At 38.9% G+C, this 14,828-nt stretch overlaps 1 protein-coding gene across 2 annotated transcripts in view; it reads left to right on the top strand.

Moving 5' to 3' along the window:
• The window catches only part of atrnl1a (attractin-like 1a), a 260,286-nt gene that overhangs the window by 20,375 nt on the left and 225,083 nt on the right, over nt 1–14,828 (top strand). For both annotated transcript variants that reach the window (XM_079856417.1, XM_079856418.1), the window contains exon 2: nt 14,311–14,394. In XM_079856417.1, coding sequence (XP_079712543.1) covers nt 14,311–14,394 — 84 coding nt within the window. The remainder of the gene's footprint in view (nt 1–14,310; nt 14,395–14,828) is intronic.

Genomic DNA, 14,828 nt, shown 5'->3' with positions numbered 1-14,828 from the left:
TCCCAAGGGCAGGTGCCCGGGGCTCATACAGTGCAAAATCATCAAGGACTCGCAGAGAGTCCAGGAAGAGAGGCTACAATAGCATCATTCCTGTAATAAACAGCATCCTATACGGCACAATTATAATGATAGTGTACCATACAGCCAGGGCGAAAACTCTGCCTAGTCTGATGAATATTGTGGGTCTTACACACTGCTCAAAGGGTTGCATGATCTAACAGCGAGCGTTGCTCAGGCAGTTTCAGTAATCTGGGCCGAAAGCATTGGGGCAGACAATACTGATCTATTAGGCCGAAAGCAGCCTAGCCTGCAAGGCAGGAACCTCTAGGTTATAAAACCTAATAAATGTAGACTGGGAGGCCCAGCCTGCCGTCATACAGATATCTTGCAAGGCAATCCCACTAGACCAAGCCCACGACGAGGCCATGCCTCTTGTGGAATGCGCTCTGACACCTAATGGGCACTGCAGGGAAATCACCTGAGCCCTAAACGGTGTGTTGAGGGATTTAGGAATGTACCCGTGTCTTGGCTTGAGTATGACTTTCGAGTCATTTGGCCCGAATTCCATACATGTCGCGCTCACTGAGAGCGCTTGCAAGTCCCCTATACGCTTTACTGAAGCAAGAGCCAGAAGAAACACTGTCTTGAGAGACAAATGTTAGATGTCTATAGATTGTATTGGCTCAAATGGGGCACCTTTCATGGCCTCCAGAACCGTAGAAAGGTCCCACATGGGAACTGATGGAGGTCTGGGAGGATTCAGCCTCTTAGCTCCCTAAGGAGGCGGATGACCAAATCATTCTTTCCAAGTGACTGGGCAAGCGTTGGTTTAGTAAACGGTGCTATGGCTGCCACGTAGACCTTGAGCGTGGATGGGGTTCTGCCCCTATCCAGCAGCTCTTGCAGGAAGGAGAGAACCTCCGCCACCCCACAGTCCGGGGGTGATATTACAAGGGCTGTGCACCAACTAGAGAACACAGACCATTTCGAGGAATAGAGCCGTCTAGTAGACGGGGCCCTAGCCTGCGTGATTGTGTTTAATACTCCCACCAGGAGGTTAGCAGGTACCTGTTGATGGTCCATGCATGCAGGGACCAGAGCTCCGGGCGAGGATGCCAGATCGAGCCCCTGGCCTGAGAGAGGAGATCCCTCCTCACTGGTATCGGCCACGGGGCAGTGTCTGCCAACTGCATCAGAACTGGGAACCAGGTCTGGTTTTTCCAGAGCGGAGCCACAAGCAGCATTGAGTATCTGTTTTCCCTGATTCGCTCTAGCACCTGAGGCATGAGCGTGACGGGGGGAAAAGCATAGAGCGGACGGCGGGGCCAGACGTGGGCCAGCACGTCCCTGCTCTTGGAGAAAAACTCCGGACAGTGAGCGTTTTCTTGAGAGGCAAACAGGTCTACCTCCACTCTGCTGAATGTCTTCCACAGCAGCTGGACTGTCTGTGGGTGTAGAGACCATTCCCCTGCCGGAACATTGTTTCTGGACCGTCTGTCTGGTCCTATATTTAGAAGGCCTGGCACGTGCGCCGCTCTCAGCGAGCGCAGGTCGTGCTGAGCCCATACCAGGAGGCGTTCCGTCAGCCTGTAAAGGTTTCGGGACCTGATACCTCCCTGCCAATTTATATAAGCCACCACTGACATGTTGTCTGAACGGACCAAGACGTGGTATCCTCTTATCTGGGGACCAAAAACGCGTCAGTGCGTTGTCTACCGCCAGCATTTCCAGGCAGTTTACATGCAGAACAGTCTGCCCTCGAGCAGCGCTCCCCATCCCGAGGTGGAGGCGTCCGTAGACACCACCTTCACACTTGAGGAAGTCCCCAGGCTTACACCTGATTGGCACCAGTCGGTTGCTTTCCAAGGAGTCAGAGCTGAGATGCATTTCTGACCGACCTTGAGACGAAGCAGACCGGAGGTCCGTGCTCAGCTCGGTACTCGCGCTTTCAGCCAGAACTGCAGTGGGCGCATGCGAAGCAGACCCAGCTGAAGTACTGACGATGCTGAGGCCATGAGACCCAGCGTTCTCTGAAATTTCCTGAGCGGGACAATATCGCCACAGCGGAAGGATTCCGTCATGCGCTGAATATTCAGTGCGCGCTGTGGCGATAGCTGCGCTGTTATAGACAGCGAGTCCAGCTCTGTACCCAGAAAATATATTTTCTGACTGGGAGACCAATTGACTCTGAGACCCAGATTCTCGAGGTGTTCGATTAAAATAGTCTTGTGCTCTATGAGCTCTGAGTGAGAGTACACTACCAGGCAATGGTTTTGAGAAATGCTCACTATGCCACACCTGAGCTTCCTTCACCCTTGGACATGGGATGGAAACATGGCGGTTCAGGACTACAGCCCATTCTTATGTCACAAAATCCAATACCTGAAAGTTGCCTGGAAATGATCCTGTGTACCTGTAAAAAACAATGCACAACACGGCAGTGCAAATGCCGAAAATCAGGGCTGTTATGCACTGCAATGTGTGCATGTCAGAGTGATGACCAATGTCTTTGTTTAAATGTGGAGTTGTAGTCCTCAAGAATACCAAGGCAAGGGGTAACCAAAGAACTTGTAAAAGGACTGCAGAAAGAAATACTAATCAAAATGAAATTCCAAAGACAAATGGCACACAAGCAAACTAGAAAGGTATAAAAACAATTTACCAAAAACAATTTACAGAGGGAGTGAACTACAGAACTAAAAATCTAACAGAAAAAAGCAAAGCAATTAAGACTACAAACATGAAAGAAAATATACAGAAACAAGATGTGATCTGTAGATCTGTTCAAGGGAAGTTTCATGGTGTTTTTTCCCCTATTTACCTGGGTTTTTCCCGTCTTAGAATTTAGAGAACAAATGCTTAATTTGCATTAAAAAATGAAATCTCAGACAACTTGCAATGGTGTTTTTCTTAGTTATTATGTAATATGGAATACATCACATATCATATATACACTGGGAACATTTAAGAGTGATATTGATTGAATATGTATGTCGGCCTTAAAAAATGACACAAATAATGCTTAATTTCACCTTAAAAGTTGGTATTTTGCATATATATATATATATATATATATATATATATATATATATATATATATAAAAAAAGGCAGTGAGCCTCCATTATATCTTTGCTCTGACCCTTGACTATCGATCTAGAAACTTAATTTCCTCATCTTGATTGCCTACTTACAAAAAAACTAGGGGAAAATGGTCCAACGACTGAGCAAGATAGGCAATTTGGCGGCCATTTTGATATGCAAATTAGAAGGTAAAAAACTCACAATTTCGCTTGGGTACCAGTTTTTTTGGATTCAGCACCCTTGAAATATGTAAGGTAGGCCGGTTCCTGACTTGTACCCATAAATGCTCCTCACTTTCACTTTTTGGGTACATCCCATCTAGACTATTGTGGAAGAGTGGAGTAACATCTCACAGCAAGAACTGGCAAATCTGATGCAGTCCATGAGGATCAGATGTACGGTAGTACTCTGGTGGACACACCAGATACTGACTTCTACTTCTGATATCAACCCTGCCCCCCTTTGTTCATGGACTCATCATTATTCCATTTCTGTTCATCACATGTCTGTGAAATTTGATGAACAAATCTCATACAAATATTTACACGTGTTAAGAAATATGCTGGAAAAAGAAAACAGTTGAGTGTGAGAGGACATTTCTTTTTTTGCTGAGTTTATACATATACATACATGTACATTCATATCTATTTATCTGTATGCACAGCAATTCTATATCATATATACTTTATTTTGACGTGGAGTGGACAATAGTAATTAAAGTTTCTCATCAATAAATATTTCTTCATTATTCAGCTAGCATGCAATAAATAAAAATGACAGTAAATATCAAAAGTGACAGTAAAGACATTAATAGTGTTACAAAATATTTCTATTTCAAATACATTTCTAATAAGAATCCTGGAAAATTGTAAGTTTAAAACTAATCCCATCTACACAGTAGAAAGTGTCATGTGAGGGTGTAACCTGTGGGAAAGTTTCAGTTTTATCCTGCCCTGTTGAAAGGAAATCCATTCTGTCTCTGAAGTGGTTTGACGGGATAAATTTGGATTAGCCTTGTGCTGAGGAGGCAATGATTTTCAGTCGTTGATTCGGGCTGAGACTCTACTCTGCTGTCAGCATGACTTTATATTGATATCAACTGAACAGGCTATGCTGGTTCAAAGCATCATGTAACAGGTGCTCTGCTCGGAGTAATCTGTGTTTGTGAGTGCTGGCACGTCCACTGAGACCCTTTGTGGACTGTGTTTGTATGTGTTTAACTGTCCTTAATCCAGATAACATTACAATGCACTGCTCTCTTGTTTTCCCAAGCCTCAGGGAGTGGTTGTTTCACTATTAAAGCAGTGTTTTTGGAAACTGCTTTTCCCAGCAAAAGATCAAATAATGGAACCCCAGTCGCTGGGAAGTGAACTCAGAGTAGCCTAAGTGTTGTAAAATTGTCAGATTACCTTTACCAGTAAGTGTACCACATCTATTATTCTTATATTAAATGCCTTTCCATTTTTTCCCATTGCTACTATTCACACATCAGCACTAAAATGCACTTAAACCTATCTTTTGCTGTAAATTACCTTTAAACCAGTGGTTCTCAGGCCCCCCTTTGTCCAAGACAATATTGAAAGGTCCTTCTATATACTGTAAACTGATAAAGTAAACAAATAAACATTTTGTTTGTGGTTGTATATCTTTATTTTCAGTGTTTTTTATAGCATTTTAATTAAGATTATGATAGTATAACTAAATTTAAATATAAAATAACAATACTTATTATAAATTTTGCTAGTGGATCCCGGAGCCCTGATTGAGAACTACTGATTTGGCTGCACATAATATTTGAACTGTTCCAGTAATCTGTCTGCTAATTCCTTCATCTGTTCAGGTGGAGAGAAGCTCTTTAGTTTCAGAGTGTGTCTAATATGACATTTTTTTACATTTTCAATACAGGCTTACAGCGAAACATTGTGGAGTAATTATGTCAGCTTCTTCAGAATATGTGACTCAAACTCTGTGACAGCAGACATTCTTCTATCCTTATACAGTATTTGCTTATAGTGTTAATCTTATGGCTTTGTTCACAGCATCAGTACAAGAATTTTCTGACCATGTTTCAACATCTTAAAGGCATAGTTCATTCAAAAATGAAAATTCTGCCATCACTTAAGCCACAGTGAGTTCTTTGAGTCCTAAATACAGTTATGTTCACACAAAGTTCAGTTATTTACAGGAGTGACACCACATTCTATAACCGAACACATGTACATTTTCAGGACTCACAACCGCATTCTTGGACAATCCTTGCTGTGTAAACAACTAGTTGTCTGAGAGCTGCTCTGCGCTGCACAAATGCATGTCTACCGTGTGTTGCGGGTTTTCATGTGTGGTTTGTTTCAGTACCTTACAGCGACAGAGATATGAGCTGTGTGTCATCTGATGGTTTTAGATCTGGTCACTGTTCTCCACCGGAGTTTCACGTGACTTAAATGCTCCTTTCTCCACCCAGGTATAAAAGCTGCTGTTGCTTAATGAAGATTTGATGGATGAACTTGCAGCTCGATTAGACTCTTTTCATGTCAAAAGTTATAAGATAAATATGGTAAGGGCTTGACTCTCGTTGCACGTTCATATAGACCGACTTGAGATGCTACGAATTTGCTGAGTGAACAGGACATTTTGAGACTATATATATATATATATATATATATATATATATATATATATATATATATATATATATTTATTTATTTATTTATTTATTTATTTATTTATATTTTTTTTTTATTTTTATTTTTTTTACATATGGATGCAGCCACTCATGTTGTTTCAAACCTGTAAGTATTTATTCTTCTGTGCATGGAACATAAAATAAAATATTTTGAGAAATGCCTCCTGTTACAATGTAAATCTGTTTGGTTACCAACATTCTACACAATATCTTCTGTGTTGCGCAAAATAAAGTTATACAGTTTTGGAACAAATGATGACAGGGTGAGTAAATGATGACAGAATTAAAATGTTTGAGTGAACATCTTTTGAGTTTGCCCTTAACATTGGCAAAATGTTATCATAGAGGAAGCTAATTGCCAAATTTAAAATGTACACCTTACTTAGTTGATTCATAACACTTTAATTTGATGAATGAGTAGCACAAATGGTAGATCAGCAAAATAATGTAAATGTCATTTCAGAAGTTTCCTCAGGAAGGTTGGATGTGTTTCTTCTCTGAACTCAAATGTCAGTTCCATTTAAAAAAAAAAACAAAAAAAAAACAAAAAAAAAAAAACAAAAAAAAAAATATATATAATATTATTTTCCAGGCTCTGGAGCTGAGCTGTCAAACCAGACCATCTAAATTGGGGGAAAGAATCTGATTTGTTCAGTCTGTGCTGTAACTCTTCCCAGATATAAATCCCTTTAGCAAGCAAGATGATGTCAAATGCGCTGCTGCATTAAAAGACCCCCTAAAACAACTCTATAGGTTTCTGAATGATGAACTATATCACGGTTTTGTCTATATTTAAATGTGTGTTCAGCCATGAGACCCTCACACTCTGATCTTTAACGTCCAGCTCTGAAGGATGGTAGACTAGCTGTGAAGGACCATTTAAGGCTTGGCCATTGTGGGGTTCTATTAACTTTCTCTTGACCTTATCCCTGGCTCTGTAGATGAATGAATGGATGGTGGGAAACTGACGAGCCGTGACTATCCGTCAGAAACCTACTAATATCAATCTCTGCCCTTGCTGACCCCATTGTCTCTAAGCATGAGTGATTTTTCATTTTTAATGAAGGGCAGTGCCAGTAGGTCGAGGTTATTTATGAAAAACTACCAGTTCTTTCATTATTAGGTCTATAGTGGATCAGTGCACATGCAGTGGATATGAACACACTATACAATAACACAGGCTATATTTAATCTTGCAGAAAGTGTGATGTGTTTTGACTGGAACTGACATTGTTGATGACAGACAGTTTTGTAGTGTGAAAAGAACAGCAATCCAGTATGATGTGGGCGACACAACCAGCTAAATATCCCTTGGGGTGTTTGATTCCAGGTTTTCGCTCCAGCCGGTATAGTGCACTCAACTGCTATGCACTATATAGGGTTTAGAGAATGAGTGAACAACAAGTTAGTGATTTCAGACATAGCAACAGTCAACTACAACTCTAGGGCTTTAGGAGTTGAGGAATCGACTTTTGGAGTCAACTCACTATCACCATTTATCGGGCGATAATGCATTGGCATTTAACGTGTCTTTGATAATTCACACATAGCGATCATCAGTCACATGAATGAGAACTGATTTACCTCTGTTTTTAGTTTTTGTCAGAAATCTCTTTCTCCGCCAGCGTTAAAATTTTTTTTAATAAATTGCCAGCCACCACCAGCATTTTTGATAACTTTCAGAAAAATTGCATGACCCCCAGAATATTTTGTTGTTGGAATATCTGCACATGCAATATATCAAAAGAAAGAACAGAGCCTCTGCTTAATTTTTTTTATTCTAGCTTCATCATTTTTTTCATCCATTTTTTTTTTTCATCCATCCTTTTAAGTTTCATAAAAAAAAAAAAACATTTTGAAAAAAAAAGCTGAGAAAATTCTATCGCTTGAATATCGCTTGTTTCTGCTCCTTTTTTGCGGAGATTCTTTACTCTTTCAGAAGTTGTGTAATAGCACCCCCCACCATATAACAGTGAAAACACGGAAAGCTGGAAAATTCCGTCAATGGCGGGAAAGCGTTGTTTCATAAATGACAGAAAATGTGTAATTTTCTTTTTTTTTTACTGTTGGTCACATCTGAATTAAATTAAAATGAAATTGAAATAACTTGATCTGTGAGTAAGCTGTGTTAAGCTACACAGCTTGGTTAAATAAAAGCTGCGTAATCTTCGTGTCAACCTTCAGGACTCCTGCATTGACCCAAAAAAATAGGCAAATTAATTATTCTGTTATTTTATACATTGGACTGCAACAACCCAAGCCTAGAAAACGCCTCGCTCCTTAACTTCCGAAAACGCCCACCCACCATGGAAACTGAAACAAGTGATATTTTTAGCTTGTACATCTTTTGTCTCCCTTAACATAACACTTCAATGGATATACTGTTGCTAGAGCTGGCAAGAGTGTCTCTAATAAAAACATTTACGATGTGGTACAGGGCATATCAGACTTGTTAACCACAAAAATGAAAACGTTGTGTCTCCAAGTGCCCATTTAATTCTACAGTTCCCATCCTACAATAAACACAGTCTAAGAATAGTCCTGTCACCTCTTGTAAGAGTGACGCAGTCTCCATTTAGAGTGTCAGTGGTGTTGTAGTGTAACAGTAGTGCTTTTATAGCGCTGATTTGGACTCTGCATTGTCCAAAAGATGAGATCATGCTTTGCTGACGGACATTCACCAGCCCTTTGTCTTAATCATTATCTAATAATACATACAAATTTGTTAAAAGTAGTTTGTGTGTATGTACGTATATGCATTTTTTTTGTGTGTGTATCTCAAGGGCCTCGTTGTTAGGTGTAACCTTGCACTATTTCATTAGTATTATAGGATTGTGTTAATGCTATATTGTTTGTAGGCCTGACTTGTCCGAGACAATTACAAATGCTTACTGGTACATCAAATTCCATGTCATGATTAAAGCTGCAATTTTTGATTATGAAATTTCTTCCCCTGAATTTACACTATAGTGGAGTAAGAAATCATTAGCAGATGAGGTTTTTGCAACTAATGAAGACATTTTTTATTGTACCCCTTCTTTATCTAGTATGGTGCTTGAGGGTGGATGCATATTCTTGCTAAAGTGCATTTTAACCAATCTTTCAGTGTTCATTCCAAACTGTTTCAAACAAACACATCACAGTTGAGTTCTTTACAGGGATGGCTTTGTGGCGAAATAGCGTGAGTTGATTATTGTGTCCTTTTTTGCCAGATGTGGTTTGTATTTTGGGCAGACTGTGTTTTTAAATGGGTTGCAAATATTTGTGGGTTAACTGGGAGAAGAATGGAGAATAAAACACTGTTTTGTGATATGCTTGGGTTTGTGGCTTAGCTCATTCCTGTGCAGTTTACAAACATTAATGGTATGGGTATTAAAGCCATTTCAGCTATTGTGAGGAGACTCCAGGAAGATTCAGGAAGATTTGATACCTTCCATTTCATTTTCCTGGAGTCCGCTAGACTGGGTCTCTTTGGGTTGCTATATATTTCTCCCATGTAGGCCTTGATATATTTCAATAATGGTTTTTGAATCAGAGCGGTCTTTGTTCTCTTCAGAGTTCATGTGCTGAGGTGAATGTCGCAAGTTATTCTTGAGGTATTCATCTGTGTATGTGGTTGTAGTTCAGAAGGATGTTGTGTGTTCTGTGACTGAGCAGAATATGACATTAATTGTCTCATTATGTTTGCTTGGGGTAAAATAGGTTTGTAAGTTTGTAATATGTGGACTAGTGTACATCAGTCTCTGGGTGCCTTGGGTCTTTGTAATTAGTTTGTTTTAAGTCACCTTGGAATATAAGAAATATTTGAGAAGAATCTCAATCCTGACCCAGACATCAGTGAAAGTAGGTTACAGTTTATGACACATGAGTGAGTGGAGGAGAGGAGATTAATAAGGCAGAATGCTTGGGGAAAGAAATTCTTGTGTCCTTCCTCCTGGTTATTAGTGTCTCCTCTATTTTAAAAAATCGACAGATCATTTCCTCCGTATTGTGATTTAAAAAGTTGTAAATGAAACAAAGATTATTGAAGCACGGTTTAAACAAAAATACTATTTGGTAGTTTTGATTATTGATTAGATGGAGGAAAACTGGCTGAATGTAATCCTGCAGTCGATTGTAAGAAAGAGGCAGGGTTTAAGAGGACTAAATAACATTTTGAGTTATGACATTTTTATAAAAAGTTATGTAAAAAAAAAAAAAAAAAAAAGCACAAGGGGATAATCAGTGACATGATCAGACTTTTTGCATCAAAATGTACATCATTTTGAAACAAACCGAATATATAAATATAGTTTTTTTTATCACATTTTGTTATACCAGAGTAATATTAAAATACATGAAAATGCATTTTATAGTATAAACTGTAATCAAGCTGTGGTTAAATAGATTCTGCAACATAAAACGAAACATGTATTTTGACACTCTATCTATATTTGGTGTTTGTGAGGTTGAGAGTGTAGCTTTTCTTAAACTGTCAAATACCAGTGCATAGAGTTAAATAATTTCCTAAAATTTTGGAAAACACAAAGTTTGAGTGTTTGTTCTGGTAGTGGTTATGAAAAAGCCACGTTACCTCAAAACAAGGGTTAAGGGTGATTCACTATTGTAGAATGCTCAAAACAGAAGTCATAACGTTTGTATTTAATTTCATGGTCGTCACTGAAGAAAAACTATGTGTCCACTGCATTTAGGATTCAGTGATTTGTACCAGTTGTTCATTACATTATGATGACTCATTTCTGCCATGACTGACCATTTTAGCACCCTAGGCGAGATATTAATGCCCCCTTTCCCCTCCTCACAACTAAAAGACTCAAAACTTTGTTTGTTTCTAGTATTGATTTGATATGTTTTACAAATTATATAAATAAATTATCTTAATAAGCATTAAAATTATTCACCAACTTATGTAAATGATTTTCTTTTCTGTTCACACTGCAGTCGCTTGTCCATATTGGTTATTATCATAGTAACGGCACTAGTGTGCAGTGGCTTTGCGTAGTTAGCAACAGGGTTCAAACTAGGGGTGTAAAAAGTAAAGCTAATGTTTCTAGATGTTTCAATCCCTTTAGTAGGAAACTCTTTACAGTAGCAGTCGGTGTGGAGTGGTGAAAAGGAGGGTAAGGTATGTCATTGGGGTCATCAGGTGGGCACTCTGCTTCATCAACGTTTCGTTGATTGAAGCCCACAACGTCTCCAGAAGGCTCAACGGTGTACCCAGCGTCCCAGGTACAGCCCCCTCTATGCCATACCCTCCATATCCCTGATGGGCTCTGCATGGCAGGGGCGTCCTTCTCCCTGAGTCGGGCCTAAGCCTGACCGCATACCATCTGTCTCTACCTCTCTGCCCAGTTGGGGTCCCTACACTTGATCCAGAGCCAGTTACTGCTTTTTTCGGCAGCACTTGACATGGACTTGATGGCCTGTTGGAGAGAGCGACCCTTCACCCCTATTTTTCTCAGCAAACTGATGGTAGATGTGGCAACAAATCTCCTACTGTACAAAGGACTAAATAAAGAAAATAAGAACAAATAAAGAAAATACGGATAAATAATCTAACTACAACCAACAGCACAAGTAAATACAATAGAGCAAAGATACAAAAAAAAATAAATAAACAGTGCTTTTTAGGTTTTTCAGGTAGGTCTAACATTAGTTTTCAGGTACAGAAATTGAATAAAGTAATCGAATGTAAAATAACATTGAATATTTGACTGTTTAAAGTCGGCATGAAATCAAATTTGACAAATCTTCTTTTTATATGTAATATTGTAGTGTTTATTATAAATTATTTATCTGTGCACTTCATTATTTTTTTAAAATTCATGTACCCTTATAATCTTTAATCAAATACATTACCCTTCCCCTCCCCCCTCGAAACGACCTCTCTTCTCTTTCGGTCACGTGCCATGGCGAAAGGGTGCGGCCAGAGCCGATGAGGGTGCGGCTATCGAGATGCTCTCGAGGGTGAACTTGACTGATAACAGAGAATGTCTAATAAGGCTGATAACTTGACTTGACTCATCATGGTTTGCGGGAATAATAAAATAAAATAGAAAATCCTTCATGGGAGGGTAACGGTGGGGAGTCCGGTGGAGAGAAATCCTCCACAACTGAATGTAAACTGGCATTCAAATCTGCCTCCATTTTGTTTGCAACGCCCAAACTCCAACGATCCAATCAATTCCCCGAAGGACGAAATCAAGCCCCGCCCTACATTTTTTTCTAATTTCAGAAGCCGTTTCACTCGGATATACGTCACAACAAGGAAAAAATGACAATCTCAACTTCCGTTTCATGCCGACTTTAAATTAAAGATGAATCCTTATTAAATTTACAAAAGATATTCAATCAAGAGCAGTGAGTGCTTTTCTTGTATTTTGTTCAATTACCATTAAAAACAGACAGCAGGAATATTATGCTGCTGTCCCTTTAAGACAACGCACAGATTCATAAGTCTTTCTCTACTGTATAAGTTAACTTAAGGCATAACAGACTATCTACTAGGATACTCTCATCAAGACAGGCGTGTTACCATGATTTTTGTGTGAACTTGTCTGTTTAAGTGCTAGACTTGAAAGAGAACTCAAAACAAGTACACACACACAAACACATCTTCTCACAGTGCGCGCAAGTTCTCTTTCGTCTTGCGCTCGAATGTTTAAATTGGCAAGGCTTAAATGAGTTTAGTTTAAACACAGATAGCAACGTGTGCTGTTCAGGTCTAACCTGTGCTCGTGCGCTATCAACACTCGGCTGATGATGACTGCTTAAATGACATTCAGGTCATTCGAGCATACGGCACTCGCATTAAACAAAGTTTACAAAGAGTGACCATTTTGTTCATTTTTTTTAATTATCGCTGTTGTAATGTATTCTTGTTGAGCCAGCATGTGCATCCATCGACAGAAACATACATTAGCGAAACTGTCTGTTTTACACATTGCTATTTTCAACAAACCATAATATAGTTTTTTTTTTTTAAAGTCCCCGTGAACCGGAAGTTGCAAACGACTTTTCTCCAGTGTTATGACGTATTTACAAGTGGAACGGAATATTGAACAGAGGGCAGGGTTTTACTTAGCGCTCCCTCCTCTCAATCTCTCGCTCATAGCAGACTAACGATTTGAGGGGAGTGGTTAAGCGTTTTCAAACCAAGCCGTCAAACCTACGTCATCAGAAAAAGACGCCATTCCAGACCGGAAGAAACTTTTCAGATTTTGATTAAAGATTACCATGGTAAATTTTTTTTTTTTTTTTTATATTTACTTGCACGGATTAATTGTTCACCACAAGACTAGTAATATGCGCTAACAAAATAAATAGGGTCAATTTTGATTTCATGGGGACTTTAATCGAGAACCGTTACACCCCTAGTTCAAACAGATACTGCGAAATGAAATTCTAAAAAAGTTAAATAAAAATATACTAATGAAACAAAATGGTCGGCCCTGATTGCTGCTTCTGCTGGTGATCTTCACCTCCTGTGTTGTTTTTGTGATAAAAATGATTTTCATGGATAAGCTGATCTCTTGAATGATGTGCAGTTGCTGTGACTTGCTTTTTACTGTGCTGTAACGTTCTGAACTTGGCCCTCCTCCACTCTCGGACAAATGAGTATTTTTTTTTTTTTTTTGCTTCAATCCGTTGGGATTATGGCCCTCGTTTCTGTGTTGGAGAAGGAGGGATGAAAATGAGGTGAAAGGGAAAGAGGATGAATCAGGAGCAGGTGGTTGTGCCAATGTCACATGACCAGTTTGTTGGTGCACGTGGATGGCGTTTCATTACGGTGACGTTGGATGCTGCAGTACTATGAAGGATTTTACTGACAGACTTTGCAGTCAAGATGTCATATGTCAGTATTTTTTTAATCATTGCTAATGTCTTCTCAAGTCCTAATCACACACTTCATTCAATATCAAGCATGCTTGAATTCAAGTTTGCCTTTAAATAGTATTTTTTTCCAATAAATTTCAATAATTTTCTGAAATAATTAGCTGAAAGTGATGGTAGCTCTTTGTGTAAGGAGATATGTCTGTGCTTAAATCATACATACATGATGTGGAGTTTATACAATAGGTGATTACTCATTTCCCCCCCTTTTTCCATGGACCTTAAAGCATGAAGACTTTCCTTTTGGAAAAGGGAGCTCTTTAAACATTTAATGACTTTTTGAAATATTTGTATAAAGGTCTGATTTTTTTAATTTATTTTGATTTTGCGTATTCTGTTTGATTTATTTTTTAATATGCATGTACATCTTGGTGTGTGTTATGTGGTTTGTTGTCTTAAATTCTCCTTCTGAACCTACAAATTGCAGTGGTGTTTATGCTGCTGTACCTATTTAATCTGTTATTTAACCTATTAAGAGAGCATACAGAAACATTATATGCATTATTCCCTACAGTATTTTTTTTTTGCAAAGACAGTAACAAATGAACAATTGTCTAAATTTACAAATATACTGTACCTTATTTTCTCTTGCTTTCTCTTTCATCAAGGCCATTTTGAGATATTTATTTATCTTTGTATTTTTCTTGGTCAGGTTGACAGAGTCATCAGGATCACTCACCGATGGACCAGTTAACTACAAGTACAAGACAAAATGCACTTGGCTCATTGAAGGATAGTGAGTACCACTATGTCTACTAATCTCTCTGTATGTTTTGTTTGCTTTTTGTTGCAGATGTTCTCGCATTTACATCTATATTTATTGTTTACCAGATGCTTTTGTTCAAAGCAACATACAAATAAAAATTAGAATTAATTTAAAAAAAATGTTTGGAGCTAAATTGTTACTCATGTCCCATTAGTGGACATTGGGTTTAAATATCTAGTTCAGTCATGAAACTCTAGAGGGCACAGGCTGATAGGTTATGTTACATGCGATCTGCTGGCAATCACATCATTACCACATGACACAAGCTGATTGGCCTCTGCTGATCCTGCAGCCAATGAGATTGCTTGATCAACATTTAAATATTCTGGTTCATTGTTTGCTGTAAGCTAGTCCTGCAGCGCACTATTGGAGTTCCTCTGAATCCGTCCACCTCCCCCTGCTCC

This window comes from Squalius cephalus (assembly GCF_949319135.1).
Source record: "Squalius cephalus genome assembly, chromosome: 21".
Taxonomy (NCBI): domain Eukaryota; kingdom Metazoa; phylum Chordata; class Actinopteri; order Cypriniformes; family Leuciscidae; genus Squalius; species Squalius cephalus.
Note: the sequence above shows the minus strand (reverse complement) of the source record. Positions and strands in the feature narration are given on the sequence as shown.